Genomic DNA, 17,315 nt, shown 5'->3' with positions numbered 1-17,315 from the left:
ATTTAGCAGGAATCCAAGTGGACTACAGAACAGAGCAATGACGCTGGTTTGCAGCCAAGGGGAAGAAGAGAACAAACGCAGCAAGAACCTGTAAATTACTTCACAGTTGTTGGTTTAGCCAAGAATAGAAAGCATGAGAAGCAGAGACTGCAACAAAGCCACTGTTTCTTTTAAGATGTAACGAGGCTGGCTGTGCTTATACTTGGGACTCTGAAAAGAATTTTGATGAAAGCACTGCTTGCAGGAGAGCTAACAGAAGTAGGTAGGAACTGCAAGTAAGCAAAGACGACTTGGATACTTGAAGACACACAGCCAGCTCCTCAAGGGCATCACTGTAGCTCTGACACTAACCGAGAATCTGGTTCCCAGTGTTCTTGTGAGAAGCTAAAGGTAGATGAATGCTACAGGGATTAGTAACAGGGATAATTTTTCCCTCCTCCTACCAGCAAACTAGTAAAATGACATGCAGTAAGGGATCTGTTCAAAATGCAAGTATGGTAAAGTTAATGGAAGAGGGCAAAATTCAGAATGGTACGAGTAGAAGATGGCAGTGAATTGGCCTTTTAAATTTTATAAATATATAGTCATTTAGGTATCATATTAAAAGGACAAGTGTATAGACTGAGTAGCACTCTGTGCAACAGAATACAGATCAGAAAGAGAAGGCAAGAGAAAAATGTGTTCTGGGATGCACAACCAGGAATACCAAATACAAACTATGAGGAATTTTTCCTAGCACACCCCCAGGGACTAACAAGGCCATTTTTGGAGATGACAGTTAGTTACCACACTACATAAAAGAATGTAACAGAACAAAAATGAAAGCAAGAGCAACACGATTCAAGAACACTGTTTAAGAAGTCAGATCAATTAAGGGAGAAAGTATTCTGCAGTACATCTGCACACTGGATGGAGACAGACAGGTTTTCAAACCTGTGCACATCTGTCACTTCTGCTTTAAGCTACTACCTAGTAAGTGGACCCGAAGCCCTCTTTTTTTTTTTTTTTTTTTTTTTAGTATAGCTTTAAGCAGAGAAGCCATTAATTGAGACCAGGATTAATCCAGACCAGGCATGATGTTTTAGTACCTTTTGCTCAGAGGCTGCAAGGCTGGGATTAAATATTACAAAGACATAGAAGATACAACAATTACTGAAATATTTCAGAACTTCAGCCACAAATTCTATTCAGATGCCCGTATCTTTGTCTCCACTGCCTCCTCTATTTGAAATCAAACGCTCTAGAGCATTTAAATCGATGAATTTATGTTCTGCTTAAAAGGTATCTGTTGAAAGAAGATTAAGATAGCTAAAGCAAGAAAACAAAAAAACAAATATATTGAAACTTCGTTTACACTCCAATAAAAGACAAAGCCCGTCCCTCCTCTGACTGTGGAACTGGCCTGTACCTCTGTGATAAATTATTACCTAGAGAGAAGAAATCTAAAGAGATATCGTTAATCACAGTCAAACAATTCACAGAGAGAAAAGAAAAAAAAAAAAAAAGAACTTACTTAACATTACCATACTTTACTATGAAACACTTAAATATGTCACTAAGGATGTATGTCTAAATTAAAAATAAAACTAAGACTTAACAGCTTAATAAATATGAAGTGAAGAATATATTTCTTAATAATGAGTCAGAAGAGAAATGAAAGTTCAGATGGCAAACTATTCTCTAGCATGTAGAACATGCTACAAGGTGGTCAGTGCAACTAAGCTTTATGTATTTAAAATATTGCCTCTTAATTGTCAAACAGATGACAGATGCAATGGAAAGTGGATGACATGAAACTTGCTTCATATTTTGACCAAAGGTTACCAACTTGATTAAATTGTCTAGTGAAACTTCCAGTTCTTTTTTTTTTTCTTAAAAAAGCAGTCTAGCATACAGGGATTATACATCCCAATCAAAATATATATATTTTTCAGAATTATTTTCTGTAGTTTAAGAAGTGTTTTTCTTTAAGTGAAGCCATTTAACCAAAACAAAAAGCATATAATGGATGGATTCTGTTCTAATCTCATGTTCAGAAGTACTCTGAACTGGAGTATCCCCCCCATGCAATTACAGACATCAACATACCTTTCATGTGGAACAGGAGGAAAGTCTGCTCTTTTTTTTTTTGTTTTTTTTTTCCCCAATAGTACTTTAAGCCACAGGAGCGGCTTGAGAATCAAATTTCGTTCAACTAAAAAACTAGCAAAAAAACCCCATAAATGAACATGAAACATCTGACTTTAAATGCACAGATACCAACTAAAGCTGTAGATGAAGAGTCTAGACTTGAAGTGATATTTTCCCAGTGAATTATTCTTTTTCCTGAGGCAACATAGAAAAAAAAGTCTACCTTTTCTGATGGTGTGAAATAGTTTGCCATCTGACTATAGGAGAGTATGAAGAAATTTCAAGGACAAACTAGATCAGCCTTTACCTCGGGGCCTCTGTTTCTCTGCGTCATAGATCATTACAACTTCAGTGACCTGGAAGAGAGAAGGGAAATTCTACTAACTGTGCTACCAGGGGAGTGTTATAAACAGTTACTACAGGCTGGTTTCCCACACTCTATCTACAAAGCACAATTAAATGCTCGATGTAGCCATCAATAGCAGGCTGTCCTAGCACAGTGCAAACAAATTGGTAATATTGCTCTATGGCAGTTTAAGAAAAGCCTGAGTTCATCTGTTCTGAAAAGCTGGTACATCGTGGCTTTTTAAGGTCTCATCACGCTTAAGATTTTAATCTAGCATTAAGGTAGCTACACTGTTTATACCCACACTATAGCCTATAAAAAAACCCCAAAGGTTTCTGTTTTTCAACATACTATTCATCAGTGTGGCTTCTTAAATGATTACTTTTTCCATTTTTAAACATTTTCACTCTCAACATGAGAAGCAGCTTTAACTCCAAACACATTTAAGAATTTGCGCGACTTCTCTGAATTACTTACTTGAATATCAGTGTGGCACAGAGTACCAATTTTAAATTGATGCTTTAAATAGCATTACAAAAAACCCCTAAGTTATGGATGATCAGTTTCAGTGTGATTTTAACTTAAAAAAGGAAAAAAAACAGAAAATGCAAGCTGTTCAAAGGCTTCGAGATTTTTTTCAGAATAAGCACCACTGAGCACTACAATTTAAACAAAACCAGTGGTGTAACATTTACGTCAAAGGCAATATTAAAACAGCTGAAAGGAACTGCCTTTAAATTTCTCAGATGCAGAAAAGCAGTCACAAAACGTGTATGATCTCATGGAATCACATCTTCGCCTTCAAGTTAATCGTAGGATATTTTTTACTAGAAACCCCTGAATTTGCTTAAATTTGATGCAAATTCACCTTTTACTTACAGCTAGAAAACATACTTTTCAAGTTATTACACCATATACACTCACTTGAATATATCCTACTGGATGCTAACAGCTAAGATTTATCCCCATTCGGGGATTATGCCATGTGTCAGTGCCAGGTTTTTTCCCCACTGGTCCATTTGGATCCCCCTTCTTCATACTGGTCTTATTTACCAAGCAATTACCATGTCTAAGTATTAGTGCCTGCTTTTGTCTCTTCACTCTGTGGCCACAAAACATACGTATATAAGAGCTTCTACTTCTCCAAAGATAACTCATTAAGAATGCTACATAGACTCCCCAATTTCTATACTATTGTTAAAGTTCTACTACTTACTTTTAAAGGCACTTACACTTAATGGCTGTTGCCTTCTATATTTGGTGGAACATAACCCTGTATCTCCCAAGCCATCCAGAGGTCAGAATTGGAAAGCCAAAAGTCTGTGAGGAAGAGCCTTTAGAAATTATGCTCCACAGCTGTGGAACATGCTCCCCCATTTTTATTTACAAGTCTACTGCAGCCTTTCAAACTAAAGAAACAGTTGTTAGCCATTGCCTTTTATATTTTTTTTAAAAAATTATCTTAATCAAATTTTAAATACAGTACTGTTGATAAACTTAGCCACTTGAGAAAGAATCAACAAATCCTTTGCTGCCACTAAGAAGAGATCTTACAGAAAGGTGATTAAAAGTATCAAAAGAACACACTAAATGCCACTCAAAGATGGCAAGTTCATGTCCACTGGCACAGTCTTGAATTTAACTCAGGCAATCTTTAAGTTTCTCAGACTTATTCACAGCTGAATTTAGCAACTTAGTTCAATAGTTTACCATCTTAAAGGAGCAACAACAGTTGGGATAAATGGGAATTAAAACTAAATAGAAAAACAACTCCCAAATCAGAAGATATACTCATTTCAGTCTGAGGTTACAAACTGAATTAAAAACAGGTGCATAACATGAGTACCAGTTTGTCTCTAGAATGGAGGTTCTAGGGACAACAGAACTCAGCTGATGATTTAAAAGCCACTACTGCTACCAAAATAATGGCAGGAGACTCCAAAACTTAACCTATCTGTACATATAGTCAAAGACAAGGATCTTAGACATAAGCTCACTGAAATACTTGCTGTTCCCCCCCTCAAAAAAAATTCAACAAAAATTTTTTAATTGCCGAGCTGTAAGTTATCAATTTAAAAGAGAAAAAATTACTCTTAAGCCAGCTCAACTCAGGAGTTTTTGCAAGAAGGGAACAGAATAATGCATCAGGTACACTTAAACAAGAGGAGACAGAAACAGCAAAGTAAGTTACATATCAGAGCAATAGATTTTGACAAACAGCAAGATACGTTTCAAGATGATGAACGTTTACTACAGTTTATCACAAAATGCTTCAATATGTCCCTACAGCAGTTTGTCTAAATTAATCCAAAATTTGACAGCTTGACAAAAATCTGAGAAAAGGCAGTGGGGAGGGAAAGCATCTTGCAACCAACTGATAACTGCCATCATGCTGAATGACTCACCACTCCGAATTTCTTGAAGTATTCCCTGAGCTCTGTCTCGCCACAGTTATGAGGAATCCCACCAACAAAAATTTTATTTGATTTATTGTTATCACTCCTGGATCCTTTCTGCTAAATCAAGGAGGAAAAAATTCAGTCAGAAGGACAATAAAGTTGGCTACTTCTAGCGTTTTACACTTAAACATGAACAATGGTCTCTTGCAGGTTGAGGGGGAGCCATCTCCAGGCTTGAAGTCTCACAGTCACTGAAGTGACACAACTGCATGTTCAGAGCTCAGAAGTTTAGTGTTTGCAGTTATAACCCAGCCTCTGTTCTTCAGAAGATCAGATAACTAGGGACTGCGTCCTGAGGCCATTTACTCATTTTATAAGGAAATCATAGTAACCTGCAGGGTGTGAAGTAGGCTGGAAAAGAGCATCAGTTCTGTGAGTGCACTTCCAGACACTTGTTTCAAGATTTGAAGAACTCAACTAAAAGCACTGCTAAGAGCTTAAGAAAATACCACACCCACAAACTGAGTTTGACACAAACACAAAATGTTCATTAACACTGTATTGTACTTGGAGTCTTACCATGGAAATCCAAGTAGAAGACATTGTTCAGAAATAAAATTTACACTCAAGGCCTACACACTGACTCCCAATTTTAAAACATGGATTTAATCCAAGTGAATTCAATTGAACTGCTGGAAGGTAAGCCGAAACTTGGAAAACAGGCAGGATACACAGAGTATCTTTCCTTACCCATCCTTCTTTCGGTCGTGTCCTTTCTGGTTGCATCCCCCTAGGTGTACATGGCTTTGGATCAATCTGGAAGAAGTTCCAGTTTGGTCAGATCTCAGCGTGCAGAATATTGTTCTAAAAGTTACGTTTATGGCAGCTGAACACAGCACTGCTGAAATCCAGCGCCTCAGATCAAAGCTATCGTCAATACATCGCTTCTACAACGTGACACAAATCATTAAGTTAAAGCTGTCTTACAATAAATAATTAAAACCAACAATCAGGTAACTTTTACACTACCCAGTCTGCGGATAAGAAGCCAGAATTTAAAACAGATCTTTGAAGCAGTCTGGAGCAGAAAGTTCCGAAGCAGAAAAAAACAAAACACAAAAGCAACTTACATTTCGGCCATCTAACGTATGAGGTCTACTGGCCAGTACTGTTCCCACACAGTTGGGATCTTTAAACTTGACAAATCCAAATCCTCGAGACTGGTTTGTTGTTTTGTCTTTCATTATTACACAGTCTACAACTTCTCCATACTGGGAGAAGTAGCTACGAAGAGTTTCTGTTAAAAAAAAAAAAAAAAAACAAACCAAACAAAAAACGAACCAGATATTAACTTTACCAGGCTGTGTTCACAATTATGAGACAAAAGATAAGGAAACAGCTAAACAAGTTCGAACTCATCTTCTGAAAAGGGTTAAATTTTACTTCCTCTACACAAATGGTATAGAACAGTTTATTTCCACTCATACAAAAGGAAAGTAGTATCATAGTAAAGCAATGACAAAAAATTGTCGTCATCTGAGTTGACAAAAACTTCAGTACCAAACACCGATAGAAAATATAAAACCAGAAGTGATTAATGTATATTCGAACTCTCTACAGAAAACTGTATTCATTAACAGAAGAGAGCGGTAGAACCTCATCCAAATCTTCCTACCACAGTATTGTCTGTTAAAAGGCTATGTATCTGTACATTGTTTTGCTGTTCACAAAGGCCTGGCTCAACGACTGTAGAATACATAGCTTACCTTGTGTTGTACTCCAGTCCAAGCCACCCACAAACAGTTTTCTGCAAATGAAGCATACAGCAGTTTTAGGGTGCTACACGACAGATGCTTCATCTTATTTAACACAGAAGTCGGCAACTCTGAAGAGGTCTGGCGGTACTGAGGCCTCCAAAATACACTACAAAGCCCATTCTTCACTGGAATTCACTATTCTTTGTGACAACTACCTTCTGTTTCATGAAGATTCGCATAAAACTGAAGCACCCCTTTTGTATGCCACAAGCATGAACAGAGATTGTGAGTTTATTACAGGAACACATTTTATTCTTTTATGCAAAGAGAAGACAAAAATATCAAAAAAAGCCTACGTTCCTCCAAACGCCTTATTTCCAGGTATTTGAGAATGCAGTGTTGCTTTGAAAAATCACTGCAATAGCCAGAAGGAAAAAAAACAACATAGAACATCACACTAAGCACATTTACCTGCTCTTTTGGGGCAGAAAGGAGTTCCAGCATGGAACACTTCATAGTTCAGAAAAATATGTATAAAGCATCACTGAAATTCAAAAAGTGAACCAAGAACACCATTATAAAGTCATTCTACCTGGTTAACCCCCACCCCCCAATTAAAATGGGATGTTTGGATTCCTGTCAAGGACTGGATCATTGGTGCTAAGTTACTTATAGAACTTCTCTCAGTAACAGAAGAAAACAGCTGCAGGGTCCGTGCAGTTCCAATTTAAGGATGAAACCAAAATTCAAAACTTCTGAGATAAAGCAAACTGACAGAACACCAGACATCCTAGTTTAAATACCCAAGTCCGTCCCATTAACTGCTTTAATCCCAGGTTAAGGATCAAGAGGTGTGCACAGTCTTGCATTAGGCCTCCAAAACCAAGTTCAAAGAACAGCTGGGCTCTCCTACATACATTTGCTACTTCACACTGAACGTTACCAGGAAGATAACTGACAACCGAAATAGGTTAAAAGAATTATTCTACAAAAATACACTAGCAGCACAGCTGCTGCAGCCCTTTGTAACAGGTATTGTAGCAAAAATAACACCAGGCTCTGAAGTTTATACACTTGATGTTACCATCTCCTACATTTAGAGGCATTGCCATATGAAAAATAATGCCAGCGGTTGAAGTTACTTAATACCAACTTACAAATAGTAAGCAATGTAAATGCATCTGCCCTGGGATGATGTGGCCAACTTTCAGTGCCAGACGGTCAAAGCCCAATGGGAATCACAGCTAAAAGAAAAAGACTCCACAGGAAGGAATGCTGAACTAGATGCAATGGTTGGATTTGGGCATCACCTGAAATTTCTATACTTGTTCTCTAGCTGCATAATTGGGTAAAACAGCATATGAGTTTTTTCCATCCTCAGATAAAAAAAAAGCTTAAGTCAGCCCTCAGGCTTCCTTGCCCCTGTGTTCTCGAAGTACTGTTGTGGTAAAGAAAAGTCCTTAAACTGCTGATTAAAACAAACAAAAACCCTTCATCCATTCCTTTTACATGCTACTCCCTCCGTCACCTAGAAAGACCAGTCAGAATCACTTTTGTCTACCATTATCTTCTAGTTAAATGAAAGCAAAAGTAGAACTACCAAGTTCAAGTCTAAGATAGAAGGCAAACTTGTGAGGCAAGTACTAAATAACAGAGTAGCACTAATTCAGCGATTAGTTGTGAAACCATTTCACAATCTAGTTTAGAGATATCTCCAAACAGATGAGAAAGTCATGGCTAAAACCCAAACTAAACTCCATGCTTAAAACTTAAGACAAATCCAAATCAACTCATCTTCTGAAAAGAGCATCCAAATCAGTACCATTTCGTGTCAGAGCACGCCGAAGTACTTAGGTAAGTGCACAAAGAGGAGCAGCGAGATGCCAGACTGCCTGCTTTGCAACTCTTTATCAACTTTAGGGTGTGACAAAACTTCCAAGCAAAGTAATTTATTCCATAATTAAAGGTTAGTTCAAAGCCACCTCAACACTTGGCCCTTTTCAGTAAGAAGCACCAACTCAAAAGCTCTTCTGTTAATACTTTTATGGGTCTGCACAGACAAGTGCTGGGATAGTTTATCTCTGGAGGACGCCCTCTGTTTCTCTTATCAATCCTCAAAGAGAGGAACCATATTCTGCTTTGTCTTCTACTTTTGCCCTCAGATATATCTGAGCATAGCTGCAGCAGAGCTGAGGTTGGCAACTGGTGTACCTTCACTTACATGGGGAAAGTTGAAGTTCTCCTAACAAAAAAAAAAAAAACCAACCAAAAAACCAACCTTCCTCTCACCTGCTTTTTTCAGGAGCGGCTAACTGCAGTAAGAAATTGGCCACCCCCCAGTAAGAGAGCTGCTAGTGCACAGGGAGCATCAGTAGTGAAAGCCTTGCAACTAGAAGGTCTTGTGTAGCAGGGCAGCTTGCAGATGAAACTAGCAGTCCCTTTTCACTTTGATTCACTTCTCTGTGATAGGGCATCATGTCATGGCCCTTATACAACAGCCAACAGTGACTAAACCAATGCCTTAAGACTGCAGGTATACTACTCATGAAAATAAGGGGTGACTAAATTCAGTATTACATGGTACCTACAAGTCTTGTTCCATCGAGGCAAATTTTATTTCTAAGTCACCAGTTGAGAGGTGACGTAAGTCTTCTCTTTCAAAAAAAAAAGACCAACTGTTAAGCACAGATCAAAGCATCTTCTTAAGCAGGCCAGAAAATAACTGCACTGGTAATATGCAAAGAAAGTACAGTCTTCACAGTGTTGCAGAAGACAGTGGCTGCATCTGCTCCTCCATTATCATAATGCATCTGACAATAGCACAAGCAGGACATTTCATCCATTATCAACCCTCTCTGAAAGCAAGTCTGTTTTCTACTTGCATGTTTCAGGATGACGAAGTCTTTCTCAAGGATAGGAAACTGCCCCCACCTCCCTCTACTGGCAAAGAGCTTGCTCATGGCATTGGTTCAAAGAGCTTATTCAATACCAGCCAATGTTCAGCAACAGGTCATTTTCTGGTAAGAGCCAAACTTCACCCAACAGTCGTCACCACATGCAGGCTTCCTGGTAGCTTCCATGACTGTCCCTTTACTACGTTTCTCCTCCACATACAGGGCACACGCACAAATCTGTGTGCTCTTTCTTGTGCCGTTATTTTCAGGGAAAGAAGTTCTATAAGGAAATAACTTTATTTCGTAATAGCAAAGAAAAAAAGAACTGATCTAATGCTATATTCAGATTAAAGTTTCGATGTAGCCCATGACTCTGTGTTAGCTACATTTTCTCAACCAACCACATTTTGGGACCATTGGTTTTGTTGGGTTTTTTTTCTTTTTAAACTAAGTTTGATAGCTTGGTGTATACGATCAATCTAAAAATGCTAGCTGCATTCTGACAGAACATCAAGCCGTCTCCAGGGACGGAGGACTCCCCGCTGTTAATGGTCATTGAAACCTTCCAATTCCATTATTAATTATTTGTAGTCACCCTACATACATTTAAACAAACAAAAAAGCTGGGTTGCCTAAGGTCAACTACAGCAGCTGTATGTAAATACATGGCTTCTATTTATATGCACACTATAGAATGCCAAAAGCCAGGACTACCGTGCCTTTGACTCCTCGATGGACTGGTCTGAACACACTGAGCAAACGCAAGACTTAACTAATCCCTACCTAACACAAAAATCTAGACGCAATATTGTACAAGACAGCTGTCAGATGCAAGACAGTTGTATGAAATAACGCTAGGTGAGCGTTCCTTTCCCTGTGCTCAGCTTGCATCACCAGCCCGTTCATAAGGTCTTACGTATGCTGCCTCCTGGCCTCCTATAAAACTTTTTGTTCAAACAGTTTATGGGCTGGTAGTTTTTAAAATTATGCTATCAGTTTGAGCCTGCTAACATCACTGTCCTCATCCCTATTTGCACCACCCTCAAAAATGCACACCCCCATAAAGCTCCATATTTATAGACTGTAGTGTTAGAAGGCTGCTATAGTCCATCCCCAACAGAACGTAAAGCAATTCCCCAGCATGAGCCTGATGAGAACACAAAATGCCAGGCTGTGTTTTTGGGCAGGTCCGTCTTTCCACCACGAACGGTACAACAGTGTGCACTGTACACCAGTAAGTGAAAGACACCAACAGACACGGCGCACCTCAAGCAGCAGTATTCCTCGCAGTGCTCAATTTGGGAGCAAGGAGCGGAATAACGACTCTTCAGAAGTTACAGCATGTATAATAAGTTTTAACCAAGTTTCATGAACCCACGTGTTCCGCTTCAACTATTTCCTGACAAAATTTTACTTGCTAATTTATTCTTTTCTGCCATGAAAGTATCTGTCACAGAAGCACATAATCCCAGAATTAGTAAGAAAGCATGTACAGGTATTTTAAAATTGTCGAACCTCAACAAAAGCACAAACTTTTTGCCTATGTAAAATAATACAGCAGTTTGATTAACGTCCATCATTTCTCTTAGCGTAGTCCCAATCAGCTACATCCTGTAGGACAGAAGGATCTCAAGATCAGCACTTTTCTTTCATTCAAAATAGTCCCAAGTACTAATTACAACAAATAACACGCACAAGGCCCTACCTACTCACATCAACATTACTGCAAGGCCTAGAGCCATCGTAAGTATTTTTTCTCAACTTAAAATCTCTGTCTAGAAAAGCGGTTAAGTTCATAACTTCCTATTAAGACTTGCATCTCACAAGAGCTTTCAAAACAGAACTTCCTTCACACAACTACAGGCAGCTGACTAAAACTGCAATTTATTCTACGCTTCCACCTTTCCGTTTGAGCACTTCTGGGGGAGAAGAAAAAAAAAAAAAACTAACATCTCTGATTAAAATCCAATCCTTTCAAATCTGATTACAACTCAGAAGGATCAAAATCTAAGCAGTCTGCAACTGGGAACAAGCTCTGTGACAACCGGGCCTGTTCAGGATGAAAGTTGACAGTATTTCACCAAGTAACTTGGAGCCTGTGCTCACCTACAGTTCCAGAACAGCAGCACACAGAAAGCTGCTCATCAGGTCCCTCATAAGGCATCAGACAGCAATTAAGGCCCAGCACCAAACAGAAATACTTTCAGAGCAAAACTGACCCATTTAAACATACCTCATGCAATATGCGTTGTTTGTAGCAACATGTTATATTCAAAACAGTTATCCTGCCTCTCCTATTTTTAAGACTGTACGAATTAAGAACACGCACAGTAAATAAGCGGCTTACTACGCGCTGGAGACAGTGCGAGAATGAAGACTGGTACGCATCCACCATAGCTTCAAAAAAGGTGACCAGTTATGATGTGTGTGTTCTGTGCCAAAACTTGTAGTGAAAGCTAAGCAGCCAACCTTTTTTTTTATTTTCAGTTCTAACGTGCCAAGTCTACAGTCCCGTAATTTAAATGTCGCTAGCCCTTAGAATACAGCGCCGAAGCAGCATCATACTAAATACATCTCAAAAGAACTAGACTTATGTCAGGCTACCAGTTTGAAGAAGCCACAAAATCTCTGGAAAGCCTTTCAAGTAAAACCAGCGTTTTTCTGACGGGGAGGCAGCTTGCACAGACGGACAGCTAGCAGGAGGCATCTGTCAGCGGAGGGGAAGTTTGGAAGGGCAGCTACATGCAGCACAAGGACTCCTCTGCAGCACGGAGGAGGGAAGCGAGGGGAGGCTCCCGGCTGCCGCCTTTGTCCCGCCGTTCCCCCCGTGAAGAACCACGGTCCCTGCCCCGCGGCCCGGCCGGCCCCTCCGGGCACAGGCGACGAAGCCCTGATGAGTCACCGGAATAAAGTCACCGGTGGGTTTTACACCCCCCTCCCCTCGTTAGCAACGGAAAAAGGGGGGAAAACAAACCGGGGCGTGTGTCATGTGCCCCCGTGTCGTGTGTCCCCCCCCGGCCGTGGCGGGGCCGGGGCTCCCGGGAGGGCGCGGGAAGCGCCGCGGGTGACCTTGGGCCGCGCGCACCTGCCGCCGCAGCCCGGCGCGGGCCGGTCACGTGGGGGGGGGGGGGACGGACGCGCGCTACCCTCCCGGTCCGCAGGGGCCCAGCATGGCGGACGGGCCCGGCGGCGGACGGGGGGTACAGGGGGACGGGTCCCCCCCCACACACACCCCCACCCCCCCGGCGGACGGAAGCCCCGGCTCGGCCCTCGCCTCAGGGTACAGAAAAGGGGGGTCGGACCCCCGCCCCGGTGCTTCCTCAGGCAGCGGCGGCAGCCGCTTCCCCCCCCCCCCCGTCCCTCCTCACCCGATCTCGTCGGCGCCTCCCACGCTGTTCATGGCGGCGGCTCCTCGGCGGTATCCGGGGCCGCGCCCGGCTCTTCCCTCCGGCGGCGGCACCAACGACAGGTCACAGGCTGCGGGCGGGCGCTCCTCGCCGTTCCCCGTTTCCCCCCCCCCCCCCCCCGGTAAACTCCCGAGCTGCGCAACGGCCGCCCCCGGCCCCCCCCCCCCGCCGCGCGCTCGCGCTCCCTCAGCGCCGCCAACCGCTGCTGCGCGCGCACCTGCCCTCGCTACGGGGTCTCCGGGGCCGCGCCCAGGGAGGGGCGGGGCGGGGAGGGGCGGGGCGAGGCGAGGAGAGGAGGGGCGAGGCGAGGAGGGGCGGGGCGGAGCGGTGCGGCGCGCAGGGGCCGACGGGAAGGGCAGTCCGCCAGCAACACGTGCAGCCGTGGTGCTCGCCGCTGAGCGGAGGTTTGGGGGGGGGTGCGGGTCCGCCGCCCCCCCCCCTCTTTCCCCGAGCCGGTGCCCCCCAGGACCATCCCTTCCACTCCACCCAGTGTAGCCCGGCTCTGCCGTGGGGGGTCCGGGTCACCCCCGGCCAGGCACAGCACCGTGCATGGAGGAGCGGGGGGCCACGACCCTGTGCACGGCCCCCGGTGCACGGCACAGCGAGGGGAAAAGCCTTTCCTCCGTGTGTGTGTCCCAGTTGCAGTGATCCAGCTCCGGCAGGCAGTGGGGCTGGTCATTCCCACTCAAGCCACGCATGGCATGGTGCCACCAGGAGTGGGGCCCAGCTCCTGCACCCCCCCCCCAGCCCTGCTCCAACATGGGGCACCGGGTCACTCCCGCCTGGCCCTGCCTGTGCAGGCAGCCATGCATGGCTGCTCAGGGCCTGGCAGCCCCTGCCTGCCCCATGGTGCCCCCCCCCCGCCACCCCCAGCTCCTGATAAGGGATCCCTTTCACCCAGAAGGTCCCCAGGCCCCTGTGCACACTCAGCACTTTTCCAGCCCCGGCTATTTAAAACCGGCTAAGAGCCGAGCGGCCCCTTTCCCTCCCCCAGCACTGCAGAGCCCAACTGGTGGACTTTCCTCCCCGCAGCAGCAACAGCACAGCCATGAGCACCCAGACGGTGGCAAGGCCCATCTTCGCAGAGGGCGAGGATTGCCGGGCGGCTTGGCAGGAGGCACCAGCTGGCTATGATGCACCCGACGCCCACCTGGAGATCCTGGGGAAGCCGGTGATGGAGCGCTGGGAGACCCCCTACATGCACTCGCTGGCGGCTGTGGCCGCGTCGAGGGGTAACGGTGGCTCTGCAGGCTCGGGGCCGTGCTGTGGGGGTGCAGCTTGGGCATGAGGAGCAGGCAGCTTTCCCACGAGCAAACAACGTTGGGGGGGACGTTGCTGCCGGGAGACCCCACTGTATGCGCCCCGCTTGCCGCCGGTGCTCCCCACGCACCGACAGTGGGCATGGGGCCATGGTGGCACTTGTGCTCTTGCATCAGGGTGACACATTCCCAAAAGGGGCTGGGGCCGCGGGGAGCGGGGGGTGCAGCCGCCGGCGGGGGCAGAGCACAGCCCAGCTGGGACCTGCTGCTTTTTGGGTTGCATTTCCTGCATGCCAGTGGAGAGAGGGTATCGGCAGCACCACTGCAAGCGGTTGCTTGTTCCCACTGCAGCTGCCCGGGGGGGGTTCAGTGGGGGCAAAGAGCAGCTGCTGCAGGGTGCAGCTGGGGAGGCAGCGGGTGACGGGAGCACGGGGCTACTCCCTGCTTCTCACCCCAGCACAGACAGCACCGTGCTTTACTAACGTGCACCAAAAAAAGCCCCATTCAGGGAAAGAGTGGGGCAGCATTTGGGGCTGGGGGGGGACTCTGAGGTGGAGAAAACCAGGTCTTTGCGTTTGCTGGGCTTGCACTGGCTGCCCGGCGTCCCTGGGGAGGCACAGCCCCCCCCCAGCTGCCCTCTCGTCCCCAGGCGGCCGCGTGCTGGAGGTGGGCTTCGGCATGGCCATCGCCGCCACCAAGGTGGAGGAGTTCGACGTTGAGGAGCACTGGATCGTCGAGTGCAACGAGGGAGTTTTCCGGCGGCTGGAGGAGTGGGCCAGGACGCAGCCGCACAAGGTCTGGGACGGGTTGTGCCGGTGCGCGGTGCCGGTAGGCGCCTGCCGCTGAGGCTCACCCCTCTGCCCTCCTGCCCGCAGGTCGTGCCCCTGAAGGGTCTGTGGGAGGACGTGATGCCGACGCTGCCGGACGGGCACTTCAGGGGTAAGGCACCGCATAACCGAGCCTGGTGGGACTGGGGAGGGGGGTGACGGGGTGGGGGTCCCCGTGGCAGAGCTCAGGGTGCAGGCAAGCACTCAGCCTGGCTCCCTCCTGCAGGGGACGGGCTGCGGCCAGTGTGCCTGGGGAGCAGCACCTTGTCCTGGGGAGCAGCACATCACTGCCTTCCAGGGGTCGGAGACATGGGGTGCAACTTTAAATAGGAGAAAACCAGTAACAGGCCATGAAGGGGGATCTTCCCCCGGCACATGAGCCCCACTGGCACCTCGGTGGTCTCTCCCAGCTAACGGGCGTTCTCCGGTGTTTCTGGGCAGGGATCCTGTATGACACCTACCCGCTGTCGGAGGAGAGCTGGCACACCCATCAGTTCACCTTCATCAAGGTAATGTGGCGGGGTGCAGCACCCACAGCCCTTTGTGAGAGGCCGGAGCCCCCAGCTCAGGTGGGTGTGGGGGAGATGGGGGGCACATGGGGCAGAGAGGAGAATTTCAGAGCTCAGGAGTCAAAGCCAGAGCCGGGTGTTGGTCTGCAACCCCCGCCATTCCCAGCACCTGCCCTGCCACCTGGGACTTAGTGCCCTCTGGAAGACCCCAATGTCCCCGTGATGTCCCCAGCACGGCGGGTAGCATTGGCAGCACTTTCAGTCTGTGTGGTCGCAGCCAGCCAGAGGGGGAGCAGCAGGAGGGCGCGGAGGACTGGGCCAATGTCCAGCTCTATGGGGAGAAGCGAGAGCTTGGAGGGGGGTAAGGCGGGGGCCGGGTGCTGAGCGCTGGGTGCTCTGCGAGGCACGGGCCAAGTGCTGGGTGCTGAGCAAACTCCCCCTCGATTCTCGTTGCAGGACCATGCCTTCCGCTTGCTGCAGCCCGGCGGGGTCCTCACCTACTGCAACCTGACCTCCTGGGGGGAGCTGCTGAAGACCAAATACACTGACATCGAGAAGATGTTTGAGGTGAGCGTTGTTCCCCGGGCTGGGGAGGCCCTGGCACCCCCAGCCCAACCTGGGGTCCCCAAAGCCACCCCGTCAGCCTGCACACCTCCTGCATCCCCAGGCACTTGTCTGACACTGTGGCCACGGAGCAGCACAAGCCAGAGCACTCCATGGCTGTTTAACTCATCCGTGATGGCTGGGGCTCAGCAGGGAACATGGGAGGGAAGGTCAGAGGGGTTTTGCCCACAGCAGCCCAAGACGGGGCTCCCGGCTGCTCGTGCTGTCCCGTCTCAGACGGGCCGGGTCTCAGGAGCATCTCCAGTTGCATCCAGGCAGCTCAAACCATCGCTGCTCCTTCCCACCCCTTCTCTCCCACAGGAGACCCAGGTAGGGCAACTGGTGGAGGCCGGGTTCAAGAAGGAGAACATCAGCACGACGGTGATGGACCTGGTCCCCCCCAAGGACTGCAGGTACTACTCCTTCCACAAGATGATCACACCCACCATTGTTAAGCAGTGAGGGTGCCGGCAGCCTGGCACCGTCCTTCGGGGCTGCTCCGAAGCCGCAGGAAGCAAACACTAAGGAGGAGAGGCTGATTATCTCCACTGCAAGGAGAAAAACTCTTATCTCCTTTGATGCTATTGAGAGAAGATTGAAGCTGATTAATCTGGAGACGGGAGATGGCTGGAGGCTTGCGATGGAAGTCCTGGGTCTCCAGGGGACCTCCTGGACAAAAGGACTTGGGACTCTTGCCTCACCGCAAATGTCACCAAGCTCGATGCAGCCCCCTGCCCTGGAGGGGTCCTCTGGGCTCTGTGGAGGAAGGTCCCACCCTGCATCTGTCCCAGAGGCCAGTTTCTACTCAAGACTCACCCTCATCTCCAAATACCTCAATTAAGCTGCAGTTCAAGAGTGTGGCTCAGAACCTTTAGCCAAAGGGGTTCAAGGACGAGACGTTTCCTCTAAAAACTGGATCATTTTTAGAAGCCATGGGGTGGCTTTCCACACACAGGCCAAATAATCTAAACCCGGCAGGAGAAATGGGGAAGACGGGGCAGTTGGAGGCATTTTGACTGCTCCTGGAGCAAATCCCCAGTGAAGGTTCCAGATAGTTTTGGCTAAAGCCCACTGCAGCGAGTTCTGATCCTGACAACCTCCTTGCAGTTCAATAGCGCATAAATGACGTTTCCTCTCTCTACCCAGACGGGGTAAAATCCATTAAAAAGGAATGAAATAAACAA

The 17,315-nt window shown here is 46.8% G+C and overlaps 2 protein-coding genes across 10 annotated transcripts in view; one reads left to right on the top strand and one right to left on the bottom strand.

Annotated features, from left to right (window-relative positions):
• DAZAP1 (DAZ associated protein 1) overlaps positions 1-13,047 on the bottom strand; it is a 27,254-nt gene extending 14,207 nt beyond the window's left edge. For 2 of the 8 annotated variants that reach the window (XM_052802472.1, XM_052802475.1), the window contains exons 1-6: positions 12,895-13,047; positions 6,642-6,682; positions 6,006-6,172; positions 5,626-5,691; positions 4,882-4,992; positions 2,438-2,486 (exon numbers count right to left, since the gene is read on the bottom strand). In XM_052802472.1, coding sequence (XP_052658432.1) covers positions 2,438-2,486; positions 4,882-4,992; positions 5,626-5,691; positions 6,006-6,172; positions 6,642-6,682; positions 12,895-12,926 — 466 coding nt within the window. In that variant the 5' untranslated portion in view covers positions 12,927-13,047. Of the gene's footprint in view, positions 1-2,437; positions 2,487-3,708; positions 3,800-4,881; positions 4,993-5,625; positions 5,692-6,005; positions 6,173-6,641; positions 6,683-12,894 lie in introns of those variants that run through there. The other 6 variants (XM_052802473.1, XM_052802474.1, XM_052802476.1 and 3 more) reach the window with 6 other exon arrangements.
• Positions 12,522-17,315, top strand: GAMT (guanidinoacetate N-methyltransferase). Of its 2 annotated transcripts, none has more exons than XM_052802481.1 (7): positions 12,522-12,806; positions 13,966-14,165; positions 14,842-14,987; positions 15,068-15,131; positions 15,461-15,528; positions 15,985-16,095; positions 16,453-17,315. In XM_052802481.1, exons 1-7 carry the CDS (start codon positions 12,697-12,699, stop codon positions 16,591-16,593), a joined length of 840 nt encoding a protein of 279 aa, XP_052658441.1. In that variant the 5' UTR covers positions 12,522-12,696; the 3' UTR covers positions 16,594-17,315. The 2 variants fall into 2 exon arrangements, with proteins under 2 accessions (XP_052658441.1, XP_052658442.1); XM_052802482.1 differs by having other exon boundaries at positions 12,773-12,806; positions 13,928-14,165.

Source organism: Harpia harpyja, chromosome 11 (assembly GCF_026419915.1).
Source record: "Harpia harpyja isolate bHarHar1 chromosome 11, bHarHar1 primary haplotype, whole genome shotgun sequence".
Classification (NCBI taxonomy): domain Eukaryota; kingdom Metazoa; phylum Chordata; class Aves; order Accipitriformes; family Accipitridae; genus Harpia; species Harpia harpyja.
This window is presented reverse-complemented; position numbering and strand designations above follow the sequence as displayed.